The following is a 19,123-nucleotide window of genomic DNA, read 5'->3' on the forward strand; positions in this document are numbered from 1 at the left end:
CAATTACTGCATGTGAGAGGACTGAACTGGAGAAATGACTTTTACTAAAGAGTAGTACTGTGGAGGAAAGAACCTGATTTTTTCAAGACATTAGAGCTTTCTGCCTCTTGGGTTAAGTTTCTATTTATTTCAAAATGTGTTTCAATACTTGTCTACAGCCATTAAAGTTAATATATATTCAAAATACTTGAAAAAAATCGGACAGACACTGAATTAAATGAATGAATGACAAGATTTCTTACTGCAAAGAATCATTTTTAAACATCTGAAGAACTTGTATGTGCAATGGTTGATATTTTTCATCATTACTGAATTTAAGAAAACTTACTGGAGGATGGCCTCAACTGAAGCTAAAGCTTCATGCTGGTCCTTAGCATGACAAAGTTGGGAATTCCTGATTTAAACTATTATTTTGCAGTGTTGACATACGCCACTTTGATATTTGACTGACACAAGCTCTTCACAGTGGCAGTGGTTTTCTATGTATTTATAGCTATGAGGCTTCTGTATTGTAAATGGATATATAAGCTTTACAGCTCATTTAATTTGGATAATACACCTACCAATGATGCTTCAAAGGGGACGTGTTGATTTAAAGCATCTTCATTATACTGAAATATAAAAGAGATCATTTCTATTATTTCTTATTACATAATGTATATTCTAGATCTCCTGGACCTGAGCTTAAGTGGTGGAGTTTACTGTGTTATTTGGCTTACACAAAGAAATGCAACACAAAGACGCAGGCGTTAGTTTAGTGATATTCTGTTTGTCTAAGCCCCTCAGCAGGAGGGCTATGATATTGATGTATGATGGCTTCACTTTTCATACTGCTGTAGTTCCACAGCTGAACATCCATTCAGATCTGTTAAGTCCAATCAACTGGAACTGGACTCAGATCAACCAGGTCACAGACAAACAGGTGGATCTGGTGAATATCATGACTTGTAGTCATATTAGCACTGTCCCTGATTATGCATAACTCATCCTTCTTAAAACCAAAGCAGATGAAAAAAATGAGATTGACAAAATTGTCATTTGGTACAAACTTGCATCTTTACAACTTTTGCTTACAATTAGGCACAAATACCACTTGACAACTATGATTTTTATTATAAATTTGACTCATTTTTAAATGATCTTTTACAATTATATATACAAAATTTATGATTTTAAATCATATTAAATTTGATTTTGTTTTTTGGAAAGCATCATGTGAACTCCCTTCACTGTCTCGCGACCAGAGGTGTCAAGTAATGAAGTACAAATACTTCGTTACCTTACTTAAGTAGAAATTTTGGGTATCTATACTTTACTGGAGTAATTATTTTTCAGCCTACTTTTTACTTCTACTCCTTACATTTTCACGCAATTATCCGTATTTTCTATTCCTTAGAATTTGAAAATAGCCTCGTTACTCTTATTTTCATTTCGGCTCACAGTACTTATAAGCAACAAGTCATAATATCTTCATGACTCCATGAAACACAGGCTAATGCTCAGTAGTACACTGGAGCGTTCCTGTACCACACAGACCCCACCATCCTGTGCACAGTCGATCATGTTCAGTCCTCCACACCCCCGATCCATCCACCACCAATCACCACTCACCCAGTTTTCCCCGCGCTGTCCAAACTCTTCCTCCAGGAAGTATTTCAGCATGTCTGTCTGAGGCTGCTCTGGTTGGGCTGAGAGTGAGAAAGACGCCGGCTAACTAGCCATAGTCACATTGAGGGAAGTCCGCGTCTCCGTTGTTACATGTCGTGTCGCATTTATTATTGTGCGTGTAACCTTCAGTCCTGGGTCCACGTCGGACGAAGACGGATAACAGTGTGTTGTTTTCCTGTGTGGAGTCATCTGGCGGAGCGCCTCGTCCTCTCTGGTCTGGAGTCCTGAGGGGTTTGTTGGAGTGGCAACCTAAGTCTGACAGACTGACTGACTGGCGACCAAGCGGCGGTACCGTGAGTGCCCAAGTGATTGTTTTGTGTTCTGTCTGGTGTTGTGAACGGCGAAGAGACGCTGGAGTTTTGGTTTTCACTGGGTTGTGGAGAGTTTTGGGGTCCGTAAAACCTGGACTCCTGTTGTGGATGGTGGAATTCTTTTGCATTGAACTGGACTGAACTGTGTTGCTTTTGATTTAGAAAACCCGGAACGGACTCTTATTTTTGATGAAGTGAACTGAGAACAGTGAACTGACACGCACACACACACACACACATTGTTTGGTTCAGTTTGTTTTTTGTGCTTCTTCCTTCTTGCTCTTGAGTTGAATATAATTTGAAAAATCTGTCTGGGTTTGCTTGATTATTTTGTGTTGCTGAATTGTTTTACTGGCATTGATTGCATTGCATTGTATTTTCACTGCTGCTGAGTGGTGAATTATTGTTTTGTGCAGGTAAAAAAATTTTTATCGGTTCTAAATTGTCAGACATAACTCTGAATGGTACTCGACTAAACTCTACAACACATACATGGTTCTTGAGTGTATTTGCATTGTACTAACATGTGTTCATTTTCAATGGGCATAAATGCAGCTGAAACAGGTGCACTGGGAACCACTGGTATAGAGGTTACCCGTTGGTTGAAACAAGGATTTAGAGTCATTCTTCCCAATAGTGTCAGTATTCAGGCTTTGTTTGGGCCCTTAAAAATCTGAGGGCCTAGCAGCCGGCTGGCAGTTTGTTTTTTAAAACTATTAAGTTATTTACAAAATGACAGTTCCTAATTTACCAGATGTTACACATCACTAGATTCGTGCTTATCCTCTAACGTAATTTGACATAATTTATTAGACAATGCCTGATAAATCCAGTACAATGCTCCTAAATGTTAAACCTGCCCCTCCACAGGGTACTCTCTGTAAGGACATCGCCACCTCCTGTTTCTGTGGATGGTGCTCCTGGTGTCAGATGATCCTTGAGCTGAAATACTGCAAGAAAAAGAACGCTGTGATCGTCACGCTCCTCCTGCTGGTTTTGTGAACCAGCCAGTCGTTGTGGCTAGATACTGAGTTATCTGGCCTCTGATTGGTCCGCCCTGCTCTGACCTGCGAAGGAAATATGATGAGACATGGGTGAAATGTATCTGATAGTTGGTATACATGGTTTGTTAGTTTTTCTTTTTACATCAATAATCTTTTTATTAAACTGAACTGATGTTAGTGACTAACATGTCAATTCTCTGCACTAAACCATGTTTACATGTATGTTGAAGAAATGATCATTATGGCTGTCAGTGATGAATAAATGATACAAACAGCACTGTGTCAGTGTGTTGACTCTGAAAATCTATACAGAATATATAAATCACAACAAAACAATAAGAAAACACAATGATGATGATAATAAAGAGAAAAAAGAATTCAGGGCCACCATACTTTACTCATGTAGATCACCCATAACAGAGAACTGGGATGAATTTGTCTTTTCTGATTATTTTCTCTGTTTTTAGATGTAGTATTAAAGGCTTGCAGTAGATGGCGACAGAGTCAATATTTAAATTCACCAAAGAAAACATGGGTTTAAAAAAAAAAGTTTCATGGTTCACATCCTTAAACTAGAGTTAGATATTTGTAGATGAAGTATATTCATTGTAACACTTTCCTACTGATAATAATTTAAAAGTGTAAAAGGTCACTTTTAGCCCTGGGGTACAAATACTCATGATTTTGGAACATTTGGTCATGTGTAATTTTTCACACACTGGGACAACAGCTCAGCGGTCACCTGATAGTAACAATTACACTGCATAAAACTGGATCAAGGTACTGCTACTGACACCAACATCAAGTTTAAACAGTTGTGCAGAATTATAACTACCTCATAATGATAACTACCATGGGGGTTATTAATATTCTTAACAAGGAAAACGAACAGTTTCAGAGTTGTAAATGATTTTATTTAATTCTATTCCCCCAATTATCTTTAAAACAATGCTATTTTATTTATATTGCACTGAATCTTTAGGGTTTTTTACAGTACACTTTTCATTCCTGCTCTCATGGTTTGTGATGAGTAGTGGTGGCTCCTCCTTACTCTGATTGTCAGCAAAATTTAAAAAAAATGATGCTGCAGCTACTGCATGGACTCATAGGTCTTGTTTTAACAGTTAGGCAACTATTTGCAAAGAACTCAGATGGGGACATGGGGGATCTATTGCCCCCCCATGTCTAATGTTTGAAAAATCTCTGCAGAGGGGTCCTCCTGTGTGCCGCTATGGTGCTCCCTTTGGTGTCTTTTGAGTGGACAGAATTTGCCAGATCTGATGCTGTCTAACAGGGTATCCATGGGGTCTTGAAAAGTATAAAAAGGTGATAAATCAATTTTGGGAAAATTAAGACCCTTAAAAAGTATTAAAAAGTCTTATCAAAACTTTATAAAGTCTTAAATTTTGAAAGTATTTTTTCTGAATTAGCTGTCCAAGAGTTTGAGTCCCATAAACATCATAAAAGTGTGTGAATTTATTCATTTTTATTAAAAAACAAAGATGAACAGGTACATAAAAAACTAGGCTATTATGGGTGCGTTTGTAAATTGTCTCTGAGAGTGCCAGAGCGAGCGGGCGGGTGGAAATTCAGAAGCACAAAGATTTACTATCCCAGCCTATTTGAATTTTGTTGTATCATAGTGGTCTATAGTCTTTGTCACAAACTAAAACTGTTAAGTTAAAAATATCACTGATGTAAATGGTTACAGCTTGAAGTGGCGGTGAGGTATTAAAAAATATTGAGAAGGTCTTGAAAAAGTCTTAAAAAGGTATTAAAATTTACTTCAAGATTCCTGCATATACCCTGTCTAAGTGGACAAAATTTAACAAATTGCCTTTTAAACACTCTTTAGGTGAACAAAATATGGCTTGGTCTGTTTTAAGGGGACAAAATTTGGCTCAGTTCTCTCTAAGTTTACACAAATCTGACAGAGTGGGATTTTAAATGCCCTCTTAACAGACAAAATTTGACAAAGTGCCCTCTGAAGTGGCCTCTATGTAGACTAAATGTGGCTAAGTACTCTGTAAGCGGATACAATATGTGGCATTTATTTGTTAAGTCAGCAGTGAAATGGTTCATAATTCCTTGTCTGTCAGAAGCATAGAAGGCACATAACCTTGCTAAGCAGATGGATTCGCCTGTTTCCGTGTTTCTCACTGGCGAATCCATCTTGCAAAGCTCCCATCTGAACCGATTGGGCCCAGTGAGAAAGTCACAGGACCAATCAGTGTTGAGGGGCAGTACTTTCAGGCGTGGCGGAGTCGTGATGTAAACAAGCAGCAACAAGAGGCCAGTGCAATTATGGCAGAAGACATTAGCATGGATGTTGCTGAAGCGCCAGTTTTATTAGAACTTTACGACATTTCTTTGTTAAAAGAAGAACAAAGAACAGCATTGAGTTTTTTTTTTTTTTAATCAAATACGACAAAAGTGGTATATTGACATGTCTACAGTCACCATGGTTCACGTTATGTAGTTCTCTATGGAGTTTACTTCTTCGGTAGGGGCACAGCTCGATAACGGCTATGTTATGTGTTTTGTTGCTCTAATTGGCCCATAATGATGTGACAGACAGGACGTTCATCCAATTACACTAAGAGTTTTTTTTTTTTTCAAAGCCTCTGCCTATGCCCCAGCACTGTCTATGAGTGGTTTACCAGATGGATGTGTTTCACACATCCATCTGGCGAGCCAGGTTAGTAAGCATAATATTGATTTTAAAAAGTTAAATCTTGACCAAGATTTCTAACTACTTCACCACAAATGTCTGACAGCTCTTTGAACAGTGGTGCCCCACTGCACACAGCAGGTGCCCTTTTTTAATCATTTTGCCCATGCCCCTCAAAAAAAAAAAAAAATTGGTACAAAAATAGTTTCAAGTGGCAAAAATCAGTTGAAAAAAGTGGTGAAAAGTGATTATAGAGTAGTAAAAATTGGTTTTAAGTGGGGAAAATGGGCTAGGCAAGTAAAAAAATGGGCTAGGCAAGGCAAAAGGTGGAAAATGGGCAGGAAAAAATGGCAAGAGTGGTTAAAAAGTGTGGAAAATAGGATTACTGTTGCAAAAATGGGCTATGCAAGGCACAAAACAGAAAATGGGCTGGAAAAATGGTGAAAAGCAGTTTAAAACTGGCAAAAATGGGATAGCTGTGGCAAAAATGGGCTAGGCAAGGGGAAAAATGGGCAAGGCAAGGCACAAAGGGTAAAATAGGCAGGAAAACATGGTGAAAATAGGTTAAAAAGTGGCAAAAATGGGATAGCTGTGGCAAAAATTGGCTATACAAGGCACAAAAGGGAAAAAGGGGCAGAAGAACATGGTGAAAATCAGTTAAAAATGGCAAAAATTGGTTCAAATTTGCAATAATAGGCAAAAAAAATGACAAAAATGGGTTAAACAGAGACAGAAATTGGATAACAGTGGCAAAGTTGGGCAAAGAAGTGAAAGATAGGCAGGAAAAATTGTGAAAAGCAGTTAAAAATACCAAAATTGGGTTTTAAATGGCAACAATGGGTATTCAGTGGCAAAAACATTGGCTAGAGTGAGTGGAAACAGTGATGAAAAGGGTTCTAGCTTCGTTTAAATTAACATATTTATTATGTTTAATGGATTTTACTATTTCAGCTTCAGAAGCTTCCTGTTTATCAACTCTTTTCAGGTCCCCTCCTATCCATCCTTTTCCTCTTAATTTTTTTTTTTTTTTTTATCAGGGCAGTGATTAACCATTTGGAACCACAAACCACTGATTGGCTGATTGTCGGTATGAGAGTATTAGAGTCAGGAGATGCAGGAGAGGGAGGGGGAGAGAGGGAGAGGCTAAGAGACAGAGGGGAGTTGAGAGGGGAAGGCTGCCCTTGGGATTATATCCAGTATGATGTATTTACTGTAACTGTGCAACGGCCCACTGGAATTGTCCTGGTTCACCATAGCCACTCTGGGCTTGTTTGGCAGCATCAGGTTTAGTTATCCACTATCTCACTGTTATCTAAAATACAAAACATGCTAGTGCCAGTCCAAGTGTAGCTGAGTAAATATTTTTTATTTAAAAATATTTTGCTATTTTAATTGGGTGAACATTCTCAAAGCTTGCTTCTTATATTCTCTGTCTAAAACAGTCATAAGGACTATTTCTGTGCACTTTTAACCCATACTGAGAGCCATTTTGTAAATAAGTTATTTAGTTCCGCATTACCTGTTGGGGGGGGGCTTTAATTGATGAGACGCACAAAGGCTCATGTATGAGGAAGCTGCGGATATAGAGGGACCGCTTCTGTGCTGGTAAGACACGTTGTGATGCTCTTTTCCATTGTTTTAATTTAGCGAGTATAAAAGTTCCTAAACCTGTTTTAAACTGCATAAAAACGTAGCGTGAATTTATTGTGAACATGTTTATGACTTTTACAGTTGGTTTTGGTAGTTAAAAGAGACGCTGAACTTGAAAACGTCCGAGATTTTGACTCATTGGATATTGTTTCACTCGCTGCAGGGGAGAGACCCCGCCAGTGCCTGTGTGTGTGTGTTACTTATCACACTAGGCCATCCGTACCGTGCCGTTTTCTAACTGTGCTGAAGCCCATTTGACCCCCACCCCTGTCCCCAGGGCTGGACTGGGAGGAAATTTCGGTCTTGGTATTTTTTGCCCACACCAGCCCCAGTGGCGGTTTTAGTGACTTGGAGGTCCCCCCAGTATTACTCACCTCAGCTTCTTTGATGACCCCATACGAATGTGATTTAACAGAAGCAGCACAGTGTGCAGAGCTCCATTAATAACACATTAACTCCATTCAGTGTAATACCATCTGCACTATAAGCAATGTCTGTTAGGTTCAGTATTAGTGAAAACTTGATTACATCAAGCTGGACAAACTGTATCCACCTTAGAGAATTAAAAAAAATAACATAAATCTGATGTCTCCTCCAAAGAGAAATGAGAATAAAGACTCTGTACTTAAATGATTTTTATCATAATTTTCTGAAGTTCATGATTGAAGTATTTCTTTGGTCGTGACATGTATTGGCAGATCCAGATGACTGTTTTTGTGCTTAAGTTTCGTTTCCTCAGAACACTCATTTTCAGGCCGTGGCAAAGTGGGGAGAGGTGGGGTGTAAAAAACCTAAAGGACACGTGACTGGGCCAGTAACCTGTCATTATAAAGAAAACAACCAGCCTCTTTGGTTGTTTGCTGCTCCTGCCCTATGGGGCCAGTGCTCAGTGATACCTGATCTGGCATCGGGCTTATTTCACCTGACCTGGGATCAGAGAGAGAAGAGAAAGTGGTTCATAACGGAGGATTATCAATCACAGCATATAATCTTGAGCCTGATCAGAGCTCTAAGCACTTCTGCTGAATAAAAACCCAGACTTTTTAACGCGTATGAGTCCCTACAGTCATTACTCTGCGTGTCCATATACTATCTGAAGCCCCCTGACATTCCTTTATGCGCTATGAACTATGCTATTTCTATGTGTAATTCTGGATGCCTTTCGGTGCTGCAGCAAACAAGCTCTCATGTCATGTCAGAGCAGGATTAAATGTTCAGTTAAAAGTTTTTTTTTTTTTTTTTTTTTTTTAACTGGGACGAGAGCAATTTTAACCATCTGATGAGAGCTGGGAGTGAATACGCCACAATGTTCCATGTTTCACTCATTGGTGAAATGAAATAGAATTAAAGGTAAATTAATTCAGTGGATGATAGTATGGTATTAAAATTTTATAATAAGAGAGAGAGATTAACCCCAGCACAGACTCGTCTGCGTATTTTGCACTCTTCTTTACGCACAGAGGATGAAAGGTGTTTGTTATCCTGTGAGCTGCTGTTTGTGACTCAATCAAGGGAAGAAGCTTTACTTCACAAACTAAAAAAACCTTTCACAGTCATTAAAGCCTGACTTTGCTAGAAACTGGTCACAAATGTGGACTGGGCTGGGATCCATTAGAACGAGGTCGTAGTGGAGCTGTGCAAACTTAAATTCTTCAGCTCTTATAAAGTCCTTGTAACTTGTTGAACTACAATGAGACAAAATGTATAGTTCTCTCTATCACCCTAGAAAAAATCCTGCTGTCTCTAGTAGGGGTGTAAGAAAATATCGATACACTGATATATCGTGATAATTTGTTGCGTAATACTGTATTGATATTCTAAAATGCAGTGTTGATATATTTTATTTTTGTTGTTACGGTAGTTTGTGGTGTAATTTCACCCCCTGTCCCCTAGACAGTGAGATCCCATGAGACTTCTGGTCTGAACCAGCCGGTTGCTTGTGCCTACACAGCAGAGCAGCGTCTGCTGCATTCGTAGCAGATATGTGGACTTATTCTGTCTTCCAAAACATTAAAGACAGTACGGACTTATCCAGAAGTCAAGTCACTTTTAAGATATGCCACGCCAGAGTGAAGTATTCAGACAACAGGATGAATCTGAGAATGAGACATAGCCATAGCTGAGCGTCGAACAGCTAACGTAAAAGACGCATGTTTAAGCTACTGCTGATATTTACTCATGCAACCTTAATTTCCCAGTCAATACACTGTTTTATTTGTAATGGCTTGCACCGTCTTTGTGCCATTAAGAATGAAGCCTTCCATAATACGATCAAAACATTGGCCTGTTACATCATGCCCTCCTCATATCACAGTCCATCAGTCCTTAAAGCCATACATGACAATCAGTTTGTCTCCCTCCACAAGTACCTTGTCATTACGTAAGGACATACAAGCTGATGTACCGTGAAATATTATAGATTTGTGTACAGCTACTCTATATTGTTTTATTTTTCCACTTTTCTTTTTAAAAGATCCTGAAAGCATTTTAGTTCATTACAACAAATGGGAAAATCCTCATCTTCAGTTTGCAAAAAGAGTTAAAACTCTAAATGATGCAGGACCATATATTTTATAATACACTATTATTTTTTTATATATATACCATACATATAATTTGAATACATTTTTATTGATAGCTTAGTTCTATTCTGTTATATTCCTTATTAACTTAAAATTACAAAGATATTTATTTATATAAATATGTATATGATATACATATGTATATGTCTTTACACACACATTTACAAGTATATATATTCATAAATATATATAATTGCAATACAAAAATATCACAATATATATCGCCTTGTTCATTGTATCGTAATATATCGATATCGGCACCCCTGTATCAGGATACATATCGTATCACCAGATTCTTGACAATACACACCCCTAGTCTCTAGCACAGTGATACTCAACTTGCGGCCGTTGAGCCGCATGTGGCTCTTTAGTGACCAGTTGTGGCTCTTTTAAGACTTACTTGGAAAAAAAAACAAAACAACTCATAAGAACTGTTATGAAGGTAAACGCTGTCATCAGTAAAGATTCATTGTAAGTCACATCAATAAATCTGTTACCCACACAAAGAAGACAGGTTTAAACTACCAAATTTAAATGAAAACTTTTTTATAAACCATATATCATTATTGCCATCGGGTGCGCTTGACAGAGGAGCGTAAGACGAGAGCAGAGGAAGTCCGCTGGTGTTGCATCGCTTCAGGAAGCTCATTCATTGTGGCGAGCTGTCTTCCGTTCAAATTGAAGCTTCCTATACCCTCGTTTAAACTTCCTTCTCCTGTCACTTCTGCCAATGCTTTCTCACACTCATATTTTATGATGATTATGCGACACACTTCATCATCAACGAGCCTAACACACACGGATCACATGTTCAGATAGTGTAATATCTAATGACACTAGCCCAAACCTGGGTGTTTAATTTGATTTTTAACTTACTCATGATACAAATACTGTCAAAAGAACAGAAACATTGAACCAAAGCTACAAAATGAGGCAGGGTGGAAGGATGTGTCTGGGAGAGCTGCAGGTGTGAGGCAGGGCCGGTTTCAGTCATTTGGAGGTCCAGGGCAAATACCAATATGAGGCCCCTCTCCCTTTAGCTAAAGAATGAATTATGAGTGGTTAGAAAATTAAAGGGCATCTCCTTTATTTTAATAAAGCCAGATAACTACTGTAAATGCCCCAGTGTGAGATACAAATACCAACATTAGCCAACCATAATTCAACAGCTGTTTGAAAAGCATCTCAAAATTCAACTCAGCACATTCTAATATCTTAAAAATCTTTAGGCCAGGTGGAACTCTCATAACTCTGGTGTGGGCCAAAGACTCGTATCTCCCAAATCCCAACATTTCAGGGAATGAAAAAAACATCTTTTGACATTTTCATTGAGTTAAAATTGGTTCAAACTCACTGACAGATGTAAAGGCTGACCAATAGCACTGAAAAAATTAAAATTGTGAAAAATTGAGGTACAAGTTTTTGGCCTGCTGTCAGCGGTAAATAAAATAAATAAATGCTCATTATCCGTGACGCATTGTTTGTTCTGACACTATAAAGACACTATTGCACCCCATTAAACCAAACAATTATCCACCAGTTCACTGTTTTATTTCATTTCAAGAACGGATTAACTCATGATCTACCTTACATCCCTGGTTTGGATTGTGGCTCTCGCTTAAGTGTTTTTAAGACAATGTGGCTCTTTGGTAGAATAAGGTTGAGAACCACTGCTCTAGCATGAAGCTGCTACCTGGTGTGCTCTCTGCGCTCTCAAGCGGGTCCTCTTGTTGTTATTCATGTGACGTCTCATTCCCGCTCTTGTTCTCCTTCATTTGCATCCGTGCCGTGCTCAGTGTAGCCAACTTTGTGACTTCGTCGCTATATTTAGCGAGTTTTCAGACCCCCCAGCGACTTTTTTTCAAAAAAGCGACTAGCAACAAATCTAGCAACTTTTTCTGGTGTTACTTTAGACATTTGGAGACTCTGACGTGAAACCACATATCGCTGTTGCTCCTCTCAGTGAGGAGCGGGTGCTGCCGTGCGCCCCTCCCCGTCCCTAAGCACTCACACGCAGCCCAGTCCTCGTGTAGCAGTCCCTCTCAGCTGCAGTCAGAGCAGGAGATGCTCACGCCTCCATGTCCAGACTGCAAATTAACCGCGCTATGAAGGTGCCTTGACAGTTTTTTTCTATTGTCTCTTTTTGGTGCAGTTAGATTGTTAATGAAGACTGTATATTAAAAAAAAAAACATATTATAAATGTTATGGTTATGTTAGGGTAAATGTTCCCTGGGATTTGTTTGCTTTTAAGTGGACCATGAGGTTTAAAACTAGGGATGAGAACATTTAATTGATGATCAATTAATTGGTCGTTAAGAATTCGGTCGATCACAGGGAATTTAGTCGATCTGATGTTGGCATTTAATAAAGAAAGTTAACATGTCTTACTCTGCACTGCACAACAGTATTTACCGTCGTGACATTGTGAGTGGGTTTTGTTTGTTGTTTTTTACATGAGGCCCGCTCTCTGTTACATGATGGGCTATTGACCTTGGATTCCTTCTAACATTTGTTTGTGAAAAAAACACAAAGCCAGCTAAGGCTATTGTTTGTTGTGGTTGTTTTGGGGTTTGAATAGTTTTTTGAGATGCTTGCATATTTTTTGGCGCATCCCTGCAATAGGTAATACAATAGACCATGCCTTGTTTATGTTTAAGAGCCCTAAGCTTTTGAAGGGTGAAAATAATAAATCATTAAGAAACACACTCATTAGTTACTTGTTTTTGTTATATAGGGAAATGTTATACACACACACACACACACACATATATATATATATATGCCCATGTATGTATGTTTTTATACATACATAACAATTAATCAATTAATTGATCGTTACCTTAATAATGCTCGAGTTGGCAGGTTTCTTTCAAACGCCCGTCCCTATGTAAAACTAAACCAAACATAAGAAAACTAAACTTCTAAGAAAAATAGAATAAATAATTTAGAATAATAAACTAAAAAATGACAATTAAAGTAATTCTGCAAGAGTATCTCTTGAGTCATTTCTGCCGGTCTAAACCCAGATAAAGGAGGAGGGTTGGAATTGTGGCGTTATAAAAACAAGAATAGACAGAAGCAAGTTCATTTGTAGTTCTACACATCTTAAGGGCCGTTTTACTCACTTTTTGTCTCTCTCATGTTGTCATTCCTCTCTCTGACAGTGTCCATTACAATTAAATGCATATGGACAAAACCAGCGTCCATCTTAAGTCTGCTACACAAGGCCCAGCATTTTAGTTTGTCTTCAGAGCTGCCATCAAACAAGGTGTTCCCAGCACTCAGGTAAGACGTTTATGTTCCCTCCTTTAAACTAGAAAATGATTTAAAGGTACAGTGTGTAGAAGCTGGCAGCATTTCGTCTAACAGAAACGGTGTAAATGGGATATAATGTTTATATATTTATGTGAAGTATGTTCAAATAAGTGTACAATCGTCCCCTTAAAACTTTCGAGTTTTTTACAATTTAGAAAAAAGCTTTTTAAATTTATATTACCGCGGGTCGCGCTCACGGAGGCTGACTTAACTAACCGCCATGTTGTCTATGGCAATGTTTTGGGGACAGACAGAGCGAAACGCGTTTTTTAAATACAAACCTGCCCGCCGCTGCTGAAATCTACCTGGAAGGCAGGCGGAGAAGAGGACTGACCTACAATCTATAAAAATAATGGTTACAAAAATGAATGAATAAACCCTCACCTCGTCACTGCTGTAAATGATGTCCGGCTCACGATCCTTTTTGGTCTTCACAGGCTCTCATCGCTTAGTGATATGATGTTTTGGGAAGAGATGGGCTCATTCTAAAATCTGAATGCTAGATGTCGCCAAAATTCCTATTTCTTCACACTGCACCTTTAATTGTCACTGAGTGTCATTAGTCCTTATTTACTCTGGTCCTTATGGAGTCTGAAACAAATATGAAGTTTTTTAATTTGTGAGGTAGACTACAATGTATGTCTCTTTCTCTCTTTTTAAAACAAATGCAAGCTCACTTCAAGGACATGCAAGGCTGTCCTGGGTAAACTACACTTAGTAACTTTAAAAACGCACATTTTACTTGTTATTCATGAACTATATTTCCAGTTATAGTTATTGTTCTTATTGCACACATCTTGTGGGAGACACAAAATCAGGAATCAAGGAAACAGTTTATTCAATCGCAATAAAAAGTTGACAGTACCACCCATTCTTACAAGTCCAAATTTCAATATCTGGTATGACCTCCATTTGCTCGCAACAAATCGGCCACTCTCCGAGGCATAGATGTTATGAGGCCATTAATCTGTCTCTGTGGGATCGCCTGCCATTCCTCCTGAAGAGCTGTACACGCCTACACGTTTTTAGTCAACAATTTATCCCATCTCAATATTTCACTCACTACCCAGTTTATACACTTGTGAGTACAACTCTCATGAATTGGTCTGTGGTTGAGAAAAGGCACAATCAGTCGTGCAGAAAAAAGGTATATTGTGTATCTGAGAAGTTGTTTGAAGCATCTGAGTACATCTCATGTCAATTCTAGCAAATTTTACTGTGCACGTTTTTAAAGTTACTTAGTGTATATAGTTTGGTTTGTTTAAATAGCCAACTTTGAAACTTTACTGTTGCTTTTACTCACATTTACCAACCTACAGTTTAAACCTGAATGAGGATGTGATGTTTACTTTATGCTCCTTTATCATATGGAAATATGGTGACAAATACAAAAGAGAATGTGAACGGAAGAGATCCCAGTGGATTTTACACCCAAAAGAGCTCTTTATTCTTCTCAATCACTGTAATTTACACCATGTATTATAATTCACATCAATCAGAGGGTAAATAGTGAGGGTTTTTTGACTTTACGGTGACGGCAATGTAACTATGGATTCATGCATGTGAATCTTTGCTGTGCTGACAGTTTTTTAAATATTTTGGAGCCAAGGCTCTGTGTTTTGATTCCTTCTTTATATTTGCAGCCTTGATGCTGTGATATTTAAATTGCAAAAAAAACATTATCACCATTAAAGATACGGTTCAAAACATTATTCAGTCATGTTTTAGTAAAATTAACTTCAGACATTACATGCCACATAAAATTGAAATATTCCTTTAGATTTATATGAATCTGATGACTGTCATCAGAGCCCCTATCTGCCTACCATTAGACTTTTTTAACTTGTCAGGTCTGAATTACACAGCCGATCAGGACAGTCAGTGCAGCTTTGAGGAGAATGTTTTAAACACCAACATCTGTGTAGACTCATTCAGACACATCGCTATGGCGACGCCACTCACTAAAGTGGACAGTGGCAGAGCCAGTATTACAGGATATGCAAAACTTCAGCTCGAAATTATGTTCTGGGTGCATTTGAAAGTAAGAGAAGTAACAAAATAGTATCACCTTAGTAAACTCAAATGTCCGTGGCTTTGTTAAAAGTAATTCCCCTCTTGGGAGCTTACAAACAGGAATGTTCCTCAGTGAATCATTTCACATCTGGTTACAGTAAATTATAATTGTATTTAGCCGACTAGTATAAAGTCAGGTAAAGACATTCTGCAATCTGAATACACATCTTAAGGGTAGAAAGTTAGTTTACAGAATGTAACAAATGGGAGCATTGCTGGCATCATCAGCCTTCAATCCTCTTTGCAGGTTAACATCTACATTCCTGCTTTGAAAAGTGTCACTGCTGAGGTCACAGAAAGCATTACCTAGCAACCACTGGACAACTTTATTCCTTTTTTCTCAGTCAAAATAGTACTTTAATGTGCTATTCCTGTGAGATGCTATCGATACTATCAGCTCATTGTTGTTTACATTGGATTAAAGAGTATTGTAGCAGCATGGCAGTAGTCATTAGGAACAGCTACAGTGGCGGATGGCTGCATTACAGTTTAGACTGAGCATTTGACCAGGATATTAGGCCTGAACTGATAAAAATACATTTTTTCTAATTATATATGCCGGCTAATTTGTTTAGTGTTTCAAATTGTCAAAATGCTCATCAGACCAAATAAAGAGGCATTCATGAGTCCTTCTCTGTTTCAGTGAAAATGGTCATGTGACTGACATATGCTAGTGTTAGCATTCAGGCCTTCTGTTGCAAACATAGACTGTAAAAGAAATTGGACAAAGCCTTTGTGATGTCAGCTGTTTAATCATGGCAGACAAGAGCCCGCCCACTGAGCTGAACTTCCTGTCAGCGCTAAAGCGAGCCTTCTGGTGCTAGCATCTGCCTGTCAAGCTATCTGTCAATCAAATGAGACATGCCAATCTGTGCGCAGTAAGTTTTTTCCTAAATATAATAGAAACGACTGTGGTACAAAAAAATTTACCCCTGGTACAGTGGACATTAACACATTAGCTAATGAGACACATTTAGTTTTTTTGAACCAGGTAGTAAACCAGTTTATGACACGTGTAAAATATTGCTTCTTAACATGTGTTTAGACAGGACTTCCAATGTTCCTGCAGCCAGCCTCAAATGGACACTTGCAGTATTGCGACTTTTTGCACTTCCTAATTGGCTTTGATTTTCAGGACTGGAGGTTGCCGCTTGGTTGCCAGTTAGACATTGCCATATAAAATGCTGTTTTACCCTTCAGAAATGATTTGCAGGCATCTAATGCTGACATTATAGTCTCTGTAAAGTGAAATCCAAACTCTGTTTTAACACACTAGATATATTGTAATAAGGTTGCTGTAAACATGTGAAAACACTGAGATCTATGTTTGACTGAATTTTTGATTTAGACTATAAGAAAGTTGTTCACCTCTTTCCTGGCTTGGTTTTATTTGAGCAGGGCAAAAATCTGAGCCCATGACATAATCGGTCTTGATGGGGATTTACCCAACCCCACCTCTAATGGTACAATAATATAAAATTACTGAGCAACTCATGTCTACTGTAAAGTTGAAAGCCAGCTACGTGTTGTGTTGTTGGTCATTGTGAGGTAAATTTCCCAAATATATCAGCCACGGTGGCCTACGAGCCATTGCAAGTATCATAACAGGGACATTTGTGCCAGAAAACAGTAAATTTAATCCCCAACTTCTATCTATGCTCTGGCACAGAGCCAGGCAGCTGCGCACTGATCAGAAACATTTTATTTTATTTGAGAGGATTGTATTGTTCGTGAGTGGGTGTGGCTTCAGCTCATTCAACCAACATGCCCACTGCATCTTAGAGCAGATATTACAACCTCATTTTTCATGGTTTTGAAGCTTAACTCTTTGGGCGCCAGAGTTTTTTCAAGAAAATATTAAATTGTGATATCAAGATTTCAAAAGGCTGTAGCTTGAAAGTGGTTAGAGAGGCTGTACGTTTTCTACCATGGCTTCTAACATGGCTGCCCCTACCGCCGCTGTGTTTTTCATTCCCTACCGGCCACGGTGGGGCAAAGCATCAGCCTGGGTGTGGCTGCTTGTGGACTATCATGTCACAAGGAGTCGCTGTTGGTGCTCACAGGTGCACCGTCCGTCTCACCCATGGTTTCACCAGACGACTGAACGTCATGTCAGAGCGTGAATATTCCTCTATTCCACTCAGCATTGTGAGTATTCTCGCTACAGTTCGCTCTCTTTCTCTCCGTTATGCTCTGACTACAACCACAGCTTCCTCGTGTCCTCGACCAAGGGTGGGTCTTTCAAAACTCTCTCTCTCTCAAAAACTTTGAATAAAAACACTCCCACAAATGCTGCTGGGATTGAATTTATTCATGTTCGCCAGTCCTGGTCTAAGTAGTAACAACATTAGGCACCATATTTGCAGCTAGAGCCTGTTTAATTCAGCGATGTTGCTTGTCACAATTTTGCGACTTTAGCGCTTAAAGTGTTAATTTGATAAACTTAAGAGATGTTTGTTATGACTAAAATTTGGCCTAGCAGCTCATAGCACAGTGGCTTGTCATACAACAATCTAAAATAATGATTTTTCAATCACTTTTAAGGGACTTTAAAATCCCTGTAGCAAAATGTGTACTCCACACATTGTTACAGGGATTTTGTCAGTAGGCAGTATTTAACACTGTTAATGACAGCAATAAAAACATTGTTTTCATTAAAATGTGGTTATCAAGTTGAATTCAAGTTTATATGAGACTCATTCACATAAACTATACATTTTATGCAAAGTTTTTCAGCCATCTAAGAGAACTGTTGTAGAGAAATTACATGACTTCCTGTTAAAGAGGCTAAACATTGAAATTCGGTATAATACAGGTATAATAATCAATGAATACTATAAATTCAAGAGAATATATTCAAAATGTAACTGTTCCTCAGACATTTTCTTTATCCTGTGTTCAAAGGTTCATTATCTGTGGCTTCATTTGCCCCGTAAGAGATGTCAACACAACCCCTGGTGGAATGGGAAACCGGTCTCTTGGACTGCTTTGAGGAAGCCAGTACCTGTAAGAATGAATTCAACAGCATTGATTTTTGAATGGATGGCATTTTTCTCTTTATGTGCCAGCTTTTTAGTAGAAATGCCCATTCACTTGTGGTTTTGAACCACCTTGTTTCAGGCTGCTATGGTTTCTGGTGCTGTCCCTGCCTCACCTGCACCGTTTCTGGGAGATTTGGAGAGAACACTTGTCTGTCTTTATGGGACATTGGCAGCACTCTTTTGACGCTCTATGGGATTCCTCTGTGTGTACCTCCTGCAGCTCTGTCCATGAGGGTTGCCATGAGAAACAGATATGGTATCAAGGTATGATGCTTGAAGAGCTGATGTGATCGAGGAGAATCTGAGTAACAGTGAGGCAATATTGTATTTACATCAGTTAATATGTGTCACCTTTTTTTCCCTGCAGGGTTCTCTCTGTAACGACATCGCAGTTTCCTGTTTCTGTCGGTGGTGCTCCTGGTGTCAGATGCATCGAGAGTTGAAACATCGAAAGAAATACCCCACTTTTGTCAATGTGCATAATCAAACCGTTTTTGCTATGCAGCCTGCTCCTGCCATGATGATGCCCCGAGGGTTTGTGGCTCAGCAAAATGTTGGAACCCAGCAAGGTGTTGTGACCCAGCAAGATTTTGTGAAGCAGCAAGGTGTTGTGACCCAGCAAGATTCTGTGAACCAACCAGGGGTGATGATGACTCCCTACTGAGCTTTCAGGCTTCTCATTGGTTCGTTGAGTTGTGTTAGTGTTGGCTGTTACATTGAAGACAACATTCATGTATGATTTCATCTATATAATTAAAAAGTTTACTATGCAACACTAGTCCCAATCTGATTGTAATAAAGTGCTGA

General features: G+C 38.7%; 1 protein-coding gene across 3 annotated transcripts; it reads left to right on the plus strand.

Moving 5' to 3' along the window:
- The first annotated feature begins 7,228 nt into the window (after positions 1–7,228).
- On the plus strand, positions 7,229–19,089 carry LOC121512292 (cornifelin-like). 3 transcript variants are annotated; one of them, XM_041791478.1, is made up of 5 exons: positions 7,229–7,259; positions 13,052–17,423; positions 18,180–18,281; positions 18,396–18,580; positions 18,684–19,089. In XM_041791478.1, exons 3-5 carry the CDS (start codon positions 18,215–18,217, stop codon positions 18,978–18,980), a joined length of 549 nt encoding a protein of 182 aa, XP_041647412.1. In that variant the 5' UTR covers positions 7,229–7,259; positions 13,052–17,423; positions 18,180–18,214; the 3' UTR covers positions 18,981–19,089. The 3 variants fall into 3 exon arrangements, with proteins under 3 accessions (XP_041647412.1, XP_041647411.1, XP_041647410.1); XM_041791477.1 differs by having other exon boundaries at positions 13,052–13,172; XM_041791476.1 differs by having other exon boundaries at positions 13,052–18,281.
- The last annotated feature ends 34 nt before the right edge of the window (positions 19,090–19,123 follow it).

The sequence above is a fragment of the Cheilinus undulatus genome, linkage group 7 (assembly GCF_018320785.1).
Source record: "Cheilinus undulatus linkage group 7, ASM1832078v1, whole genome shotgun sequence".
In the NCBI taxonomy this organism is placed as follows: domain Eukaryota; kingdom Metazoa; phylum Chordata; class Actinopteri; order Labriformes; family Labridae; genus Cheilinus; species Cheilinus undulatus.

Excerpts from the sequence above, each read along its gene's own strand:
- LOC121512292 (XM_041791476.1), top strand. The coding sequence starts at position 18,215 with ATGTCAACACAACCCCTGGTGGAATGGGAAACCGGTCTCTTGGACTGC. Across the intron at positions 18,282-18,395 it reads CTTTGAGGAAGCCAGTACCT|GCTGCTATGGTTTCTGGTGC; the intron begins GTAAGAATGAAT and ends ACCTTGTTTCAG. Across the intron at positions 18,581-18,683 it reads GAAACAGATATGGTATCAAG|GGTTCTCTCTGTAACGACAT; the intron begins GTATGATGCTTG and ends TTTTCCCTGCAG.